This window comes from Magnolia sinica, chromosome 16 (assembly GCF_029962835.1).
Source record: "Magnolia sinica isolate HGM2019 chromosome 16, MsV1, whole genome shotgun sequence".
In the NCBI taxonomy this organism is placed as follows: Eukaryota; Viridiplantae; Streptophyta; class Magnoliopsida; order Magnoliales; family Magnoliaceae; genus Magnolia; species Magnolia sinica.
Window position 1 is genome coordinate 19248181 of NC_080588.1, and position 17078 is coordinate 19265258.

The 17078-nt window shown below is 41.0% G+C and overlaps 1 protein-coding gene across 2 annotated transcripts; it reads left to right on the forward strand.

Moving 5' to 3' along the window:
• The first annotated feature begins 10337 nt into the window (after positions 1-10337).
• On the forward strand, positions 10338-16486 carry LOC131229056 (F-box protein At5g39250). Of its 2 annotated transcripts, none has more exons than XM_058224912.1 (2): positions 10338-10475; positions 14755-16486. In XM_058224912.1, exon 2 carries the CDS (start codon positions 14869-14871, stop codon positions 15628-15630), a length of 762 nt encoding a protein of 253 aa, XP_058080895.1. In that variant the 5' UTR covers positions 10338-10475; positions 14755-14868; the 3' UTR covers positions 15631-16486. The 2 variants fall into 2 exon arrangements, with proteins under 2 accessions (XP_058080895.1, XP_058080894.1); XM_058224911.1 differs by lacking the exon at positions 10338-10475 and adding an exon at positions 12757-13277.
• The last annotated feature ends 592 nt before the right edge of the window (positions 16487-17078 follow it).

Consider the following 17078-nt stretch of genomic DNA (forward strand, 5'->3'; position numbering starts at 1 on the left):
CCCATCCCTTCCATCCATCTCCACCTTCCATCTAATTCATCAAGGTGAGTACACCTACCCTACTCATTCTTATTTTGTCTTTGTTGTGTTTTTGTATGGTGAAAATGATGTTGATGATAATGATGTGATCAATGGTGTGGATATGTAGGAGAGTACATATAAAAAGATGATAAAAAAATGGTGATGATATGATAATAATGGTGTGGATTCATGGAAAAATACATATGAAAAGAATAATAATAGAAAAAAAAATATATTTTTTTGGTGGGACCCATTGATTGTGGGCCCCACTAGAATTTTGTAGGCCATCCAAATCATCCAAAGTGTGGTCCATTGTGTTGGCTAAACACACACACATGCCCATGCACACACGTGCACACAACACAAAAACAACAAAAAAAATAATAAATAAAAAAAGAATACACTGCAGCGTCCTCTGGACGCTGAAGCAGGCAGCGCCTGGCTGCTTAAATAGAGGGGTTTGGACTGTGGGTCCACAGCAGGCCCCACCCATGATGTATGTATCAAATCCACGCCGTCCATTCAATTTTTCAGATCATTTTAGGTGTTGAGCCAAAAAATGAAGCCAATCCAGTTCTCTGGTAGGCCACACCATTAAAAATCATGTGAAAACATGCTAAAACATATAAAAGTACTTTCTGGGGGCCCACCTGAAATTTTGATGTATCTGAAACTTGGAATGACCCCTTAACCTAGTGGGACACACGCAATAGACGGACTGGATCGTCCCGTTGTGGGCCCCAAATATGAAAAACAAAAAAAAATGCAAAACAGCGATGACGTTGTTGCTGCCAGCGTCTGACGCTGTAGCAAGCAGCATCTCTGTTGACGCTGGAAAGAGGTGGGTTGAACATCAGCACCGTACATTTAATGGATCCCGTTTAAAAATGGGTCACCCCCAAATTTTAGCCATACACGGAACTCAGGTGGCCCACACCATCAAAAATCATGTAAAGACATGCTAAAATATACAAAAGTACTTGATGGGGCTCACCTGAAACTTTGATGCATCTGAAACTTGGACCGACCCCTCCACCAAGTGAGACACACACTATGGATGGACTGGATCTCTCAAGTGACCCACCTTGATGAGAAAATATACAAATAATAATAATAATAATAATATCAAAATAAAATAATGGTGTGAGGAAATGACGTCCACATTTGGGGTAAAATTTTGTGGGCCGATCATGGCCACACCACAATGTATGTGCTAAATCTACACCATTCATCCATCTTACTAGTACCATTTATTGTATGGTCCCAAAAATCAAGCCGATTAGAAGTTCATGTAGGCCATGCCACTTGGACAGTGAAAATTGTACACAAAATACTTAGATTTTTTTCTGGGGCCCACCTTGGTGATGAAAGGTATATCTGGGCCATTCATTCACTCCTTAAGACCATTTTAAGTCATGAATAAAAGAATGAGGCAGATCCACAACTTAGGTGGACCACACTATAAGAAACAATAGGAATAAAATTCCCTACTATTAAATCATTTGAGTTCTACTGTGACGTGTGACTGCCACTAAAGTTGAGTTAGCCATTAGATCATGGAGCCAACTCGTTACATGTATTTTACATCCCAGTCGTCTATCATTTAGACCATCCATGTGTCATAAGTCCCACTCGACGTATGTACCTTATATCCATGTCATTCATCTAGTGGGTGGTATCAGCTATGATGTTGTTTGTTATATGAACTGTTCATGGGGTGAACCCCACCATGTCAAGGAAAGGGAATTGCATGCTTACCAATGAAAGCTTCCTTGGACATAATGTGATGCATGTGAAGCCCACCTAGGTGCATGTGTTGTATACCCACACTGCCTATGTATTTTCCAGTCACTTAGGAAGTGAGCCCACCTCTTGCTCGTGGACACAAGATGAAGTAGAACTCAATTTTAGGTGGGTCAGGCCATGCTACAAGTAGAAACAATGTAATAACCATTAGAAATTCTTAGGCTCTAGTGTGCCCTTATATGCGGGGATGCTTCCTTGGCCATAGACTCCACTTTGTAGTATGATGTAGATCTATGCCTTTCATCGGTTTATCCTCATCATTGTAGGGTATGGTTCCATAGACTAGTCAGATCCAAATCTCATGCCACGGGAGCAATATTGATCACTTGTCCACCGTTAAATATTTCCTAGAGTTACAGTAATGTTTGTGAGAAATCTATCCATCTATTCCTTTTAATCGATCATGGACCACCTAATATACATGTTTCACCAGCCATTCATCTATTTTGATTAGATCATTTTAGAGTGTGGGGCTGCCTATATATTTACGGCAATCTAAGTCGTTTTCATGGTGCCTATTGTAATAGTTATTCCTCATTTAGTCCGCCAGTTGGTAGGAATCATGTGGATCACTACACTATAGGAATTTGGGATCTCGAGTGGCCCAACTAGTAGTGTGGATTGGTGGAAGTTGTGTGGACCACCACATGAGAGTGCTTGATTTTCTATAGCCCACCTAACTGTATGAAAATTGGGGCAATCGTGTGACTACTTGTTTAAGTAGATTTATGATTGTTGTGGCCATTAACCATATGATCACTGACGGGATGAGTGATAACTAGATTTGATAAAATGGTGCTAAATATATAGCTCATAAATCTTGTAATCATGCGTGACGTGGATAGCCGTAAATCATGTGGGTATGTAGGGAATGTGTAGCCCAACCATATGATCAAGTAGTGCTTTGGTGACTACTAAACTATGTGAAATTGTGGTACTGGACACCCGGCTACGTGAAAATTTAGTAAAGCGGTTGCCTCATTATGCGAAATATGGTATAATAATAATAATAATAAGTAACCATCTCACCTTAAGTCCCTTATTATGACAAGTAGAGTGACATTTGTATGGCCACTCAACCATACGGACTTTTGATAATGGAGTGGCCATAAGACCATGTGGGCATATGAGAAATTGTGTGATTACTCAGACTCATGGACTATGCCGATGGTGTAACTTCCCGGGTACATGAACTTAGAACTTGTGACAAATTGATCATAGACCCATTGAGATATATTTTCGGCCCATATGATGAGGCTCATTGTGATGTATTTCCTACCCATGTGATGTGGCCCATAGTGATGTGAATTAGGCCCAGGTATGTGGCCTACTTGTGAAATAGATTTAAGGCCACTTGCAATGTATTCGAGGCCTAATGTGATGTATTTGAGACCCATGGGCGTGGCTCATTGAGATGTATTTTAGGCCCGTGGGTTATGGCTCATTGTGATGTATTTGAGGCCCATGTGTAGGGCCCACCTCTTATGTATTTGAAGCCCATGGGTCGTGAAGCCTGATGTGGTGTATCCATGGCCCATGAACCGAGGCCCATTGCGATGTGTAGTGCACATATGATACGGCCCAATGTGATGTATATGTGGCCCATGAGTGAGGCCCAATGCGATGAATGTGCGGCCCTTGTGTGAGACCCAAAGCGATGTATCTAAGGACCGATGTGATGTGTGATTTCACCATGATATATGTATTGATGTTTATGTGGGTCATTCCTTGGGGGCAATGTTGGTTAAATGTCCACATTGTTGAAGCCGATTGTTGAGGCCGGTTATTGATACTGATTATATGTATGTGACAGCATAACATCATCATACATGCCCATACGCATTATTTGCATGTTTGTTATGAGATGTGGTTGACCATTGCATATGTCGTTGGACAGATTGTTATGAGACCCCCTGATAGGCGAAAGTTATCTCACATGAGTGCACGGTATACGCAGGATTGATGCATAACTGTATTGTATGACTCATGCATCTTGCATTGTGTGCCCTAGCGACATCAGGGCTGTAGCCTCCACAGGCAGATCGTGGATGGCCAGATGGGACACCGAAAATGTTTGGTTCTAGCATACGGGCGCCATAGATGTCCCTGGGTGAAAATCCCTAAACCTCTGAGGCTAGGAGACGCCCCAACGTCGATACCGAGTGGATATATGAGCGCCCGAGTACTGAATACCAGGAGGCTACGTCTCCCACTGTGTCATGGTCAGTTGGGAGGGGGTGTGGCCTTACCCGCCCGAGGGTAGGGGGCATTACTAGGCTGAGTTTGACCAGCTCGTGAATGGGTCCGCTATCGACGTGCCAGATAGGTATTGACAGACTATTGGCCAGGTGGATAGTGAGGTTTCTTACGCTCACTTGGACTGTGCTGCTGGGAGGGAAACAGTGCCATTTGGAGTGTACTAAACTCCGGTGATGATCCCAGAGATGAATTGTAATGATATGTGGACTTATTGAGCAGGAGTTGCATACTCATTCATTCATTCATTTACGATCCACTCGAGCTGGTGGTGCGCAATTATTTGTTACGTGTACCTTCGTAATGGCCAGGATTTCGGTTGGGGCGCGCGACTAACCTGAGATCAGGAGTTTACCACATTGAGTCTGACTATCCAAATTATATATGGGACTAGTTTGGATAGAAGTCCTTTGTGATAGACTCCATAGTCTGCGATACTACGTACTATCATCCTACTTCAAACCAGTATAGTCACTTCATTCGCACCACATATTGTATTACGTTAGTAACATTTAGCATTTCAGGTTATTATGTTTCAGTATTTAGATACGGCTGACGGTATTTGTGAACTCATCCGGAACTGTATATTACATTGCATCCTCGACATTTGATATTTGGCTCTTTATAACTCTTCATTTGCATAGCTAATTTATATTGTGTACTCTGATAATGTATGACTCATGGACTTGTCAGTATTTTCGATATTGTATAATTATGGCATGACAATATGATGATGATGATGTGATTACGGATGCATGTAATATGGTTATGATTGTGGTATGATTTTCTTGTAGCATATTTATCTTGCTTACAGGTAGAACACACTGCACACACGTGTGTACTCACTAGGCTTTTTGCCTAAGCCTCCTATTTTCCATTTTTTTCAAGGCTGGAGTAGCTTGGAAGACTTTGCTTTCTCGATGCATTGCATCTATTTTTCAATTTGGCAATGTTGACGTTGTGTACCTTTGGAAAGCATTGTACTTGTAGCAATCAGGATTTCTATTGGAGAGTGTTGCTTAGTAATTTGATCACGGATCTTTATGCTTAGGTATTACTATGTATATAAATAAATAAAAAATCAGTCAAAAAATCTTTCTTGTGGTGTGCCGAACTCGGGACTTGGTATATAGAAGTCGAGTGCCGAATTCGGGGCATCACGGAAGCTGTCCGTCCCCGGATTTGGGGCGTGACATGGCCTAAAGGACGGCCACATTTATGAGAGGTCACACGTAGCTTTCACCTTTTACCAAAGGCGAAGCAGTATAGGGGAAATATTCTATCCTATTTCTGTCCATTCCTTTGTAAGCCAATCTGAAAGGGACACGTGTAATTTTATGAGAGTTACGTGGTGTATTTGAGAAATGCAGAGATACTAGAAGATGATTTTGCAGTAATACAACTGGCATTTATTGAGTGATGCCACGTCATTTACAAATCAAGAGTGGCCGAGTGGAACATGGTCTAGTCAATAAGGAAGCCTAAAGCGGTTATCATGATAGGTGACAAGCTTAGAAGGAAGACTTTTGGAGATCAGTAGTACTGAAACGGTTATAGCAACTGTTAGAATATGAGAATCATCTAGATGGTCAATTTAAGGTTATAAATAACAAGAGAGTTAAGTAAAAAAGGGTCTCATACCAACCAAATCAAATTAAATATATCTTTCAATTACTTTGTGCTCTTTAGTATTATTAATCTTTTACATTCCTTAGTGTAATCGGTAGCAGTAAAGTAGTTTATCAACTTTAGTTGTAATTTGGTCTATGCTCATACACTGGACTTAGTTTGTATATCAATCAAGTTCTCTATTCAGAAAGTCACTCTGCAGTTGGTCTATGCAATTGATTGTAAGAATTTCTTTTTGTTTTATTTATATCGAAAAAGTCCTTTCATATAGAAGACAAAGGTGCAACCCATCTTCAGAGGACAAACCCCACCCTCTGAAAATCACCTTATCATCTTTAACATAACATTATGTAAGTGGTCAAGAAGGTGATCGATCTTATTTGATCTCAATTATATACGATTCATTCCTATGTATCTGCCTGTCTTAGTGCTTGGGGTCGTAGTTGTTCGGTTTGAATTGAGTGACGCGTTCAATTCTAGCATGCCAATTCTAAATGGAGAGGCAATGCTAATGGGAATCGCTTATTTAAGGAATAAATGCTAAGCATTGCATATGAGCAGAAGGCGCGGATTTTGCTGTAAAAGCCTTTCGCAAGACGTTACTGCGTTGGAAACCTAGGTGGGGCCACTATGATGTTTGTGAAAAATCCAACTAGTCCATCCATTTTGTGAGCTCATTTTTGGACATGGGACAAAAAATGCATTGGATCTAATACTCAAGTGGGCCGAAAATGTGAGGCTTGAACTTCCACAGTTGAAATATTCGTAGGGCCATGAAAGTTTTGAATCGGGCTAATATTTGTGTTCTCAGTTCATCCCAGTAGGAATGAGGTTATGAACGGTATGAATGGCATTTAAAATCACTATCAACCTAGGTTTCAACAGTAGAAATCCCCCTACCCACCTTTTCCTTTAGTGTGGCCCACTTGAATCTTGGATCCTGCTCACTTTTTGTCTCAAGTCTTAAGATGAGTTGACAGAATAGATTTCTCACAAACATCACAGTGGCCCAACCTAGGTTTCCACCTATGGAGAATGCCCTACCATATTATGGTTCTTACGGCTACGTCGTGTCTTCACCCACGAGTAAAGGTGTACACGAGTCAAGTTAGCTTGGTCAACTCGCTCGACTCGCCTCGGCTTGAAATTGGATTTGGACCAAGTCGAGCTGGATTTTGGAGCTCGAAAAAATTTCAAGCCAAGTTTGAGCTCGACTTGACTCGGATTGAACCTCAACTCGAATCGACTTGGATCAAATCAGCTCAATGACTCGGTTATTTTGATATTGACATTGCTTACCGAGTGTTTAATGAAATGAATCAACAAAGTGTTATTTCGGGTGCATATATGCTTCGAGGGATCGGTTGGTAGCGAGGAAGGAATGGATACGAAACAAATCATTCAAAAAAAACTTTATATTATAAAACTACCCTCATATGTTGGTTTTGATGTTATTTTGCATTCTGTGAGAAATTGAAGATGCACTCTATGTGTTTGAGAAAATGTCGCACATGCTCGAACTCAACTCGAACTGGCCTAAGTTGCTGACCAAACTGAGCCGAGCTAGCTAGTTAGGTTTAAGGATTGAGCTGAGTCGAGTTCGAGCTAGGGTTAGCTATTAGTTGAGCCGAGCCGAGCTATGCCAAGCTCAACTCGGTTCAACTCGTGTACAACTTAAGATGGTGCTAGCGGTGAACTAAAAAGGATCTCCTTGAGGAAGACGGTGCTCGACCTCCCCAAAAGCTTGCTGAGGGAGCAAATCATCCAAGAGCTGTATGGAAGTGGCCTTAGTGGACACCTTGGACGGGATAAGATGCGAGATCTTGGTGAAGAACGGTACTATTGGCCACAATTAATATGTGATGTGGGTAGAGCGGTGTAACGCTATCATGTATGTCAGGTCTCCAAGGGGCATTCTCAGAATATGTGCCTCTATACATCGTTACCTGTACCTAATGGCCCTTGGGATGACCTATCAATGGACTTCATGTTGGGTCTCCCACAAACACAACGTGACATGGATTCGGTATTCGTGGTAGTAGATCGTTTCTCGAAGATAACACACTTTATCCCATGTAAGAAGACCCTTGACGCGACACATGTGACAAATTTATTATTCAGAGAGGTCATGCAGCTACACGGGGTCCCTGAGACTATTACTTTTGACCGCGATATGAAGTTCATTAGCCCCTTCTAGTGGACTTTGTGGTACCGGTTTGATACACGACTTCAGTTCAGTAGTGCCTACCACCCACATACCGATGGGCAAACTGAAGTTGTGAATTGCACGTTGGGAATCTCCTTCGATGTATTTCAGGAGAAAAGCCGAAGTAGTGAGATTTAGTTTTGTCTCAAGCAGAGTTTGCATTTAACAATATGATGAACCACTCGACAGTGAAACCCCCGTTCCAGGTTGTTTACGGTCGAGTGCATCGCCAGACACTTAACTTGGTCCCTTTGCCTAAGCTTCCAGGCAAGAGCTTTGCAACAGAACATATGACAGATAGGATCACGGGGAAGTCGAAGCCAAGTTACACACTTTGAACAACAAGTACAAGGAGCAAGTCGACAAGCATCGACGTCAAAAGGTGTTCGAGGTGGGAGACCAAGTTATGGTCCATCTACGCAAGGAGATATTTTCGATCAGAATGCACAAAAATTTGAAGAACATGAAGATTGGGCCAGTATCGAACCTCCGAAAGATTAATGACAATGCGTACGTTGTTGACCTTTCGAATGATATGAAGATCTCGCATACTTTCAACGTCGCGGACCTGACCGAGTATTATGAATCGAAGCAGGACAAGAACTCGATGACGAGTTCTTTTGAAGTAGAGGGGACTGATGTAGAGCGGGATGCAGATAATTTCATGGCCAAGATGGATCAAAAGAGGCCCGATTAGAGACGGAGGCGATTTGGACCGTCAAAACTTAAAACTGACATATCTTGCAAATTGGAATGAGTTATCTGACATGCCATATTTGATTTGGGGGTAAGATGAGCTACTTTAGCCACCCAATCCTCCTATGCCAGGTTGTGCATGAAGAATTTATGAGATTCAATCAAATCGATGGTGGAATTTCTGTTTTTACTATTTATAGTAAGTTTTAGTTTAATTATAACTCTTTATCCATTGAGCTTTAGGAGTTGTGTCCAACATGAAAAGTGCTTAGAATTATATAGTTGAACTAAATCGGACACTTACTATTTTTGGCCGAAAACCATAAGGTCCAGTGGAAATCAATAAGGACATACTAATTCACAATTTATGAGAGTTTTAGTTATAATATAATTTGGAAACTTCTTCCCAGGATTTATGTTATTACTTCAAAGGTTGTAAACTCGTTTTCCATCGTCAACCAATTCATTACGAATATTTAGAAATTATTCTATTTTTATTTTATTTTTTATTTTTTTATTTTTATCTTGGTTTAGAGGCATCTCTATGAAGAGTCCAGGTAACTTACGAGGAAGACGTGCTCCACGTCAACACGTCCCTCCCTGCGTCATCTGGGCTAAGGTATTCCCATAACCGAGATTGACGGTCAGGACACAAGTCACCGCCACTCGCTCCTCATGCGATCGGACGATTTTAGCCGTTCATATTCTTGTTACTAACGTAAGTAATTTACTATCCAAAAATCATTCTTCATTGATGATCCGAAACTCTGATTTTTAAGATGAATTTTAGCCGCTGAAAATTTTCTGAAGATAGTGATAGTTAAATCCATTTCGAGATCAAGTTCTAAATGGACTTCCACAATATGGACGGTTCCGATCATCAGAAAACTTAGAACGTGTATCGGTGGGTGGTGACTGACGATGTATCCTGAGTCGTGCCAGTGGCAAAACGATCTCAAGAAAGGATTGCGTAGGCCTGACTCACGTGGCCAGGAGGACCGCCTTCAATCCCCACTCTTTCTTGTGGTGTGGTCCACATAAGATTTGAATCTGTATCATTTTTAAGCTCATGCCCTAAAATGAGCTGGAAAAATGGATGGACGGCATGGATAAAACAAATACATCATGGTGGGTCCCACAGAGCTTTTATAACATCTAGCTGGCTGGGGTTGGGGTCATAGTCAAACCGCGTCCGACTACGCTGGCCTGACTCGCGTAGGCACGAGTATTGTCTGACTTGCGCTAACTGAGCGCCATTGAAAATAACCATACATAAGATCCACACCGTCCATCAGATTCTTCACTATATTTTGACCATACATAATATAAATCATTCCCATCGAATACTTAGGAAGACCACACTAAAGATAATATTGTAAAACCTTACCTAAAACCTCCAAATCACGTAGTCTACCCCATATGAGTCTTGAATTTTGGGAAATCCATTCATCCTATTACTATTCATTAGATGAACAGACTAGATGAGATATAAAACTACAGTGGTCCCACACAAAATTTGGACAATTTGAACCGTCGGATTTCCCTATCCATCTCACCTTTTCCTACGGAGTAGCCACCTGAGTTCTTAATCATCCCGATTTTTGGTACGTAATCAAAACAAAGGATGCCGCACCTGATGGACGGGATGGATCTCATCCACGTCATCTCATTTCGTCCACGTCAGCGGTGCCCTTGGTCTTCCGACGGAAGTCACGCAAGCAAGCGTTTTCGACGAGGAAATTGGTCGTGAAACGTGATATGATTGGAGAGCTTTTTTTCTCCCTTCATTTCTTCACAGCGATTTCAGGAAATTCATCTTCTCGTTCAAAGGTTCCTAGGGTTTACTCATTCCCGAACGCAGGTGTGTCCCTTTTCCTCCCCCAAACTTCCATTTTTCTAGGGTTTTCATGATTCCCGTTTCTATTCTCTGCGCATTGGTGCTTGTTTTTCATTTTTTGGTTTTTTTTTTTTTTTTTTTTTTTTTTTGGGTTCACTCTCACTCTCGCTTTGATTTTGATGATTGAAGTTGAATTTGCGTGTTGGACAAAAGCAAGTTAGGGATTTTCCCATTTATTCATTTTTTAAGGATTTGGAATTTTCATGAATTCCAGAGAATTTATGAATCGAATGGGTATGTTTTCTTTATGTTGGAGTTTAGATCTGATCAAGGAATTCAGCATGAAATCAGTGTCAGGTTACACAATTAGTGAAGGAAAATACTAATTTCACACCCTCGTGTGATAGAGAGGTGCCATGTGTAGGTTGGATAGGTTAGGAAGGGAGAAAGGCGCTGAATTCTTTCCTTAATTGTATAGAAAATTAGAAGGAAGAAGAATTCATGCAATCGTGCCCCATCTCACACGTGCACACTCCACATGTGTGCGCAAGAAAATGCCCCATTTCACTTTTCAGTTATTTCCACTTTTCTTTTTAAAAAAATAAAAAATTCTATGTTAGGAAATATATCTCTACGCAAGGAAATAATTATTATCAGATTTTCATGTTTATGAGTTTTCTTATTTTAGAGATCTTGGTTAAGTATGAGCTAGGCAATAGGGTCCAAGAAAATCGCTATACACAACTGGGAATAAGAGCACTGATCTACCCTTGACAGGATTATCCTAATTATCTAGAAGGGCAAAATGTTCGCATTGTGGATCCCGCCAACTACGTCAAGATTGAGATTCCGAATTACTATAGTAATATGGATCCCAAGGTTTTCAATGAGTTGCTAAAGTCAATGGTGTGGTATTTCCGCATATATGAAATGGAAGAAGCCATTAAGCTTGCTGCCCTAAAACTTAAGGGTGTGGCCCAAGGCTGGTGGTATGCTATCGAATAAGACTTGCAATGTTGTGACTTTTTCCTATAGGCAATTGGGAGGAAATGAAGGCAAGATTGAAACGAGCAATCCTGCCACTAGATTATGAGATATGTTTCTTCCAGGAGCTCCTCTTATTGTGGCAAGACAATCTGATTGTGGAGAAATACACAACGTGACCCATTACCGCATGATGGAAATAAGAAATTAATAAGTGATGTGTTATTGTAATGGACTACAGTTCGACATTCAAAGAAAACTAACAACAATTTGGCTTAATGGGGCTGCAATGCGAGAGAAGCCCTCAATGAAGCGACGATAATAACCCGCTAACCCCAGAAAACTCCGGATCTTAGACGCATCTGTGGATTGGCCCCACAGGCGCACATCATCGGATCCACTGCTACTCCCTGCCTTATCACCACGTGACCGAGGAAATTCACCTCTTCCTGTCAAAATTCACAATTCTCCAGCTTTGCATAGAATTAGTGTTTACGGAGAGTCTGTAGAGAATCTTTAGATGCTGCTCATGCTCCCCTCAGGTCCTTGAACAGATCAGAATGTCGTCAATGAATACTATAACAAATTGGTCAAGATATGATGAAAGATCTCGTTTATCAGTTGCATGAACACCATGGGTGCATTGGTCAGTCCAAAGGAAATAACTTGGAACTCAAAATGATCATAGCGCATCCTGAAGGCTGTTTTTGGAATATCCTCCTCCCGGACATGAACTTGATGATAATCAGACCGTAGGTTTATCTTCGAAAAGAACGCCTCCTGCAGCTAGTCGAACAAGTAATCAATCCTCGAAAGTGGGTATTTATTCTTAATCGTGACCTTATTGAGCTCGGGATAATCTATGCAGAGCCTCAATGAACTATCCTTCTTCTTCACAAAGAGTACTGATGCTCCCCACGGTGAACTACTTGGACGGATGAAAGACTAACTTGCGCAATTCGTTTAGCTACTTTTGCAGCTCTTGTAACTCTAACGGTGCCATGAGGTACAGGGCCTTTGAGATAGGCGCGGTACCAGATACAAGATCTATTTGAAATTCAGTGTGTCAGTGAGGTGGCAATCCTGGAATTTCCTAAAATACATATGTAAAATTGCAAATGACTGTGCAGTTGGTCGATGCACAAGGCGAACGACTCCTCTATAATAGAAGACATTATGGCTAACAATTGTTCTCCACTAAGCTCAGCTACGAATTTGAATTGTGGCAGGCTGGGTATATGGAAAGTGTCTGTCCTTACGAATTTGAATTTTTTTTTGGTTGATGTGTTCTTTGTGTCTTAGTTTGTATTGTATGATCTATGAGTCACATTAATTCATTCTGGATATAATTGCATCACTTCTATTAGATAGCTCATAATTTAGGACCTTATGCAAAGGAAACTTATTATGCAAAATTTTTTTTTTTGAACTCAAAGTGTGTAATCATGTCTCTTCTAACATCTCCTGAAGTTTCATTGAAAAGTTTGCATCATTTTCCAAAGGTTTCTCAATGTTTCCCTCAGATAGTGATACACTCCCCTATGCAGCAAAATATCTTCCATGCGATTCCGATATGTTTCCATATCCCAAAGGCGTCATACATGCATCGTTGCCGATATCTAAATCATTGCATACATGAATATTGACAATAATCATAATACTCTGAGTACATTGGGCTGATCATGTCAAAGTAGGATTGGTTGGGACTGCAGCATATAGAATGAGCATAAAGCTATTAGACATTGCTTGAAGTCATTGAAGGAATTATTGGAGAAGAAAAATGTTTCACATCCGAGGCTTTTGAAGTTGTGAGGGATAATTGAGGTGGTCAAGCCCTATGAGGTGAGGCGTAAGCCTCCGGGCGTACCACTCAAAAAACTCCATTAATTGTATATTTGTAAATAGAAAAATGCTATAAAGTAGAAAGCTTTGAAAAGAATTAAAAAAGAGAGTAAACAATGAAGTATACCACATATAAGACACTGTCTTAATGCCTTCGTCTCTCACTATGCAATGTATAAGATTGATTTGTGTTGCCATGGAATTATAAAATACTCTTGCTGATTAGCAAATCCAATAAAATAACTAATCTAAATGAATAAACAAAATGTATGGAACACCAAGTTACAAAGTCATAGATACTAGTAGCTACTCATGCCTTTGACAACCGTCTTATAGCAATGATATGTTATGTGTTGAATTGTGTTTGGACCCATGAACAACTGAATCAATTGATTTTGGGTCCTCTGATCGACTAATATACACACATGACTCCCTTCACATGATGCATGGCATGAACACATTGAATATGGAAGTCAGCATATTGCAGTCCATTTTTCATGTTGCACTGAACAAAAACATATCATGTATATGCTGAAATTGGGCAAATATCCAAACATGCATTTAAGTCTCCACCATTTTCTGATGTGATTGGATTTACAAACCATGCATATAAGATGGTGTCATTCCATCTGCCAATGATAACATGATTTGCTAGGCTTCGACCTAGTATGTTGCTGCAGTTGGTGTAACTCCATGGAATCACGTATTGAATGGTGTGTGGCATGTTTTGCTGTATGAGTGAAATGCGTAAACATCTCTAGTCTCTTACAAGGCATCTCTTCCCTTCTTTTATTCCCTCTTCTCAATTTGATGAATATATCTTTTAGGGGGGGTGCACTTCAGTGGAACCAGTATCATAGGCTTACAGTGGTACTGGGCGGATGTGAGGCCTAGTGATGTTTTAAATGGAATCCAACCTGTCCACAAGATGTGTCACCTCAAAAAAAACCTCCAGATCCCAAAGATCAGCCTGATCCAAAACTCAAATGGGCCACAGCTTAAGAAACATATTGAGAAGGAACACCCACTGTTGATTAGCATCGGGGGCTCACTGTGTTGTATATATATAATTGAGGCCATTAAGACCCTTCATCCACTTCAGATGAAGGGTCAGACAAAAAATCATGCTGTTTTGAATCTCAGATGGGCCCCTGTGAAGTTCATGGGTTGATGTTCCATCCCAACTTGTTCCCTTTGTTGTGGCCCCCTTTAATTTTTCATTGGGCTGAGTTTTTAATTTTAATTTTAATTTATTTGTTTTTAATCTTGGGGGTTTTCTGAGGCGACACATCTAATGGACGGGTTGGATGGTGTGAATACATTATGTGGGCCCCACATCTGCTTGGTACCACCGGAGTGCCCCCCCCCTTTTAAATTTTTAAAAATTTTTTTTTTTTTAAAGTATATCAATCCCAAGTTTCCAAATGTGATGAGCCATCATTAAGTATATGTGAATGCACTATCCTCACTTTTGCAGGGAAACTTGCGAGTCCTATCTCATTCCCGTAATTATCAATGCCCTGAAAACAGCAGGCCCTTTGTTTATCTACTTCTATATTTCTTCTGTTTGCTGCTTCGTGGGGGGTTGAAAATGACAAAGGACGAGTCATTTGGGGAAGTCCTGAAGGTTGTTTTCCCTCTACTAGATGGTAAAGACCTAGCTTCTTGTATGCGGGTATGCCGACAATGGCGAGATATTGCCCAGGATGATTACTTCTGGAAGTGCCTCTGTGCCAAAAGATGGCCTTCGATCTGCAAAAGGCCTTCTCCGCCCATGTTAAGTTACCAAAAGCTCTTCCAAACCTTCTCTAAACGCCACCGCTGCCGAACCCTCCTTCCTCCGAGACTCTCCTTCAATGACTTAGAATTCTACATCGACATATGGTCTGGAGAGAGACTACTCTTCTCGGAAGTGGTCCCTGGTTCCGTTCTCCAAACTGGGATCAAGAGTCCCCCGCCTGGCATCTGCAACGTGCTGAAGATCCACTTGGAGGGGCCCGAGTACAAGATGACCATGCCAGTGGAGCCGAGGTTTACCATTCCCCTCAGCCAGACTGTCAATGTCTCAGTGTTGGTGGGCCGCAAGGACACTGACAAGATTGCCTGCATTGTCAACAAATCTGTGTTTGACTATGTAGATGCGACTTCCTTCCGTGCACTTGCCTTTGACTATCTCGACTTCTCACCTGTCTACCCATTTGTCTCAGGTATCCGGGCATGGGTGTCCTTGCTTTTCATGGAAGATGGTAATGACAGGGTCATTGATGTTTTTGGCATCGAGATAGATTTCTGTGATGCTGCAAGCTCTGAGAATGAGGTGTTGTGGCTCTTAGACATGCTAGACTGGAAATAAGAGCACCTACTGTTGTTTGTGCAGGCCTTCTTATGGTTCTTAGGCATTTCTTGGCTGGTAATCCAAGAAATGTTAGATATTTATTTATTTTTTCTGTGTGGAAATTATACTGTACCAGGCATTATGGTAGTTAGCATACAGCAGCAATTGCAGCGATTGGATATGGGTAATCTCAGCCAAGAAAAAAATTTAGATAGTTGTCACCGGCCGGTGGATCAATGGTGGTTGTGGAGGCATTGGATGGTAACTACCATGCATGGTATTCCGTAGTATCACACTCCCTTCTCTTTCCTTCTTTATTCTTTTTTCTTTTTGGAAGTGTTTGTAAGGCTAACATGTTCACAAATGTCCCATCACATCCCTGTTGTTCATTTGGCTGGCCCCACAGTTAATGTGCCCTTAGCCAAGAAGATCAGGCTGCTAAGTTCATCAGGTGGGCCAAACATGCACGTTAAATGTGGAATGTTGGTATACCCTTTACAAATGTACATATTCTTGGTAGAGATGTGTGGGTCTACCTGGTCAACCAGCCTATTTACCAAGGGACTGGATTTGATGCAGTGAAATCGTTAGTTCCTGCATTGTCTTATTGAAACACTTATGTTTTTGGTATTCTTGATAAGCGGGTATTATTAACCCCCAATGTGTTGTTGTAGCATGCATTTCACTTTAAAAACTGGGGAACTTGAATTAATGTCCGGTCTTGGTCGGGTGGGTCCGATCAACTTGAAGACTATTTATAGGGATTTGTATCTATTACCTCATTATGGTATTTACATCACAGTACCTGTTTAAATTGACTTTTCATTATGCTACCTCATTGATTATGGTTTGTTTCATGATAGTCTTTTCTGCAGTTTTATAAGATTGACTATTTTAAGTGGCCTCTTATCCATAAATGACAAACAATGCCCCCTTGTAAATGACACGTAAAAATTGTGAGTCTACGTTATCCAAGCTGTTCGGGCAATCCAACTGTGAAAGTGGGATGCCCAAAATAAAAATTAAAAAAAAAAAAAGAAAAAAAGAAAAGGAAATCACACTTTCCATCCATCACATGGACCATGATGTAAATTCGGAGAATTTTGGGTGGCTATCAACTCTTTTTATGGTGTGGCCCACCTGATGATTAAATAGGCCAGGTTTTAAGGACATATCATCATCGTGGCAGGAGTCAATTCTCTGTGAGGGTTGCATGGCATACAATACAAGGAGGTCCCACATGCAATAGTTGTATGATTAGATAGGATCAACCTATGATTATAGGTCTGCTAAGTGTTTCCAGGGAGTCCACTTGTGGGCCCATGTGGAAGCCTGTTGGATACTCGAGCTTTATTGATCCCTGCTTTAATTACTCTCGAGTTGAGTGGAATGTGGCACCTGTGTGCAAGATCCAGACAGGGCCCATCATTTATATTCCACAGTGAAAAGGATGCTAGTTTACTCAT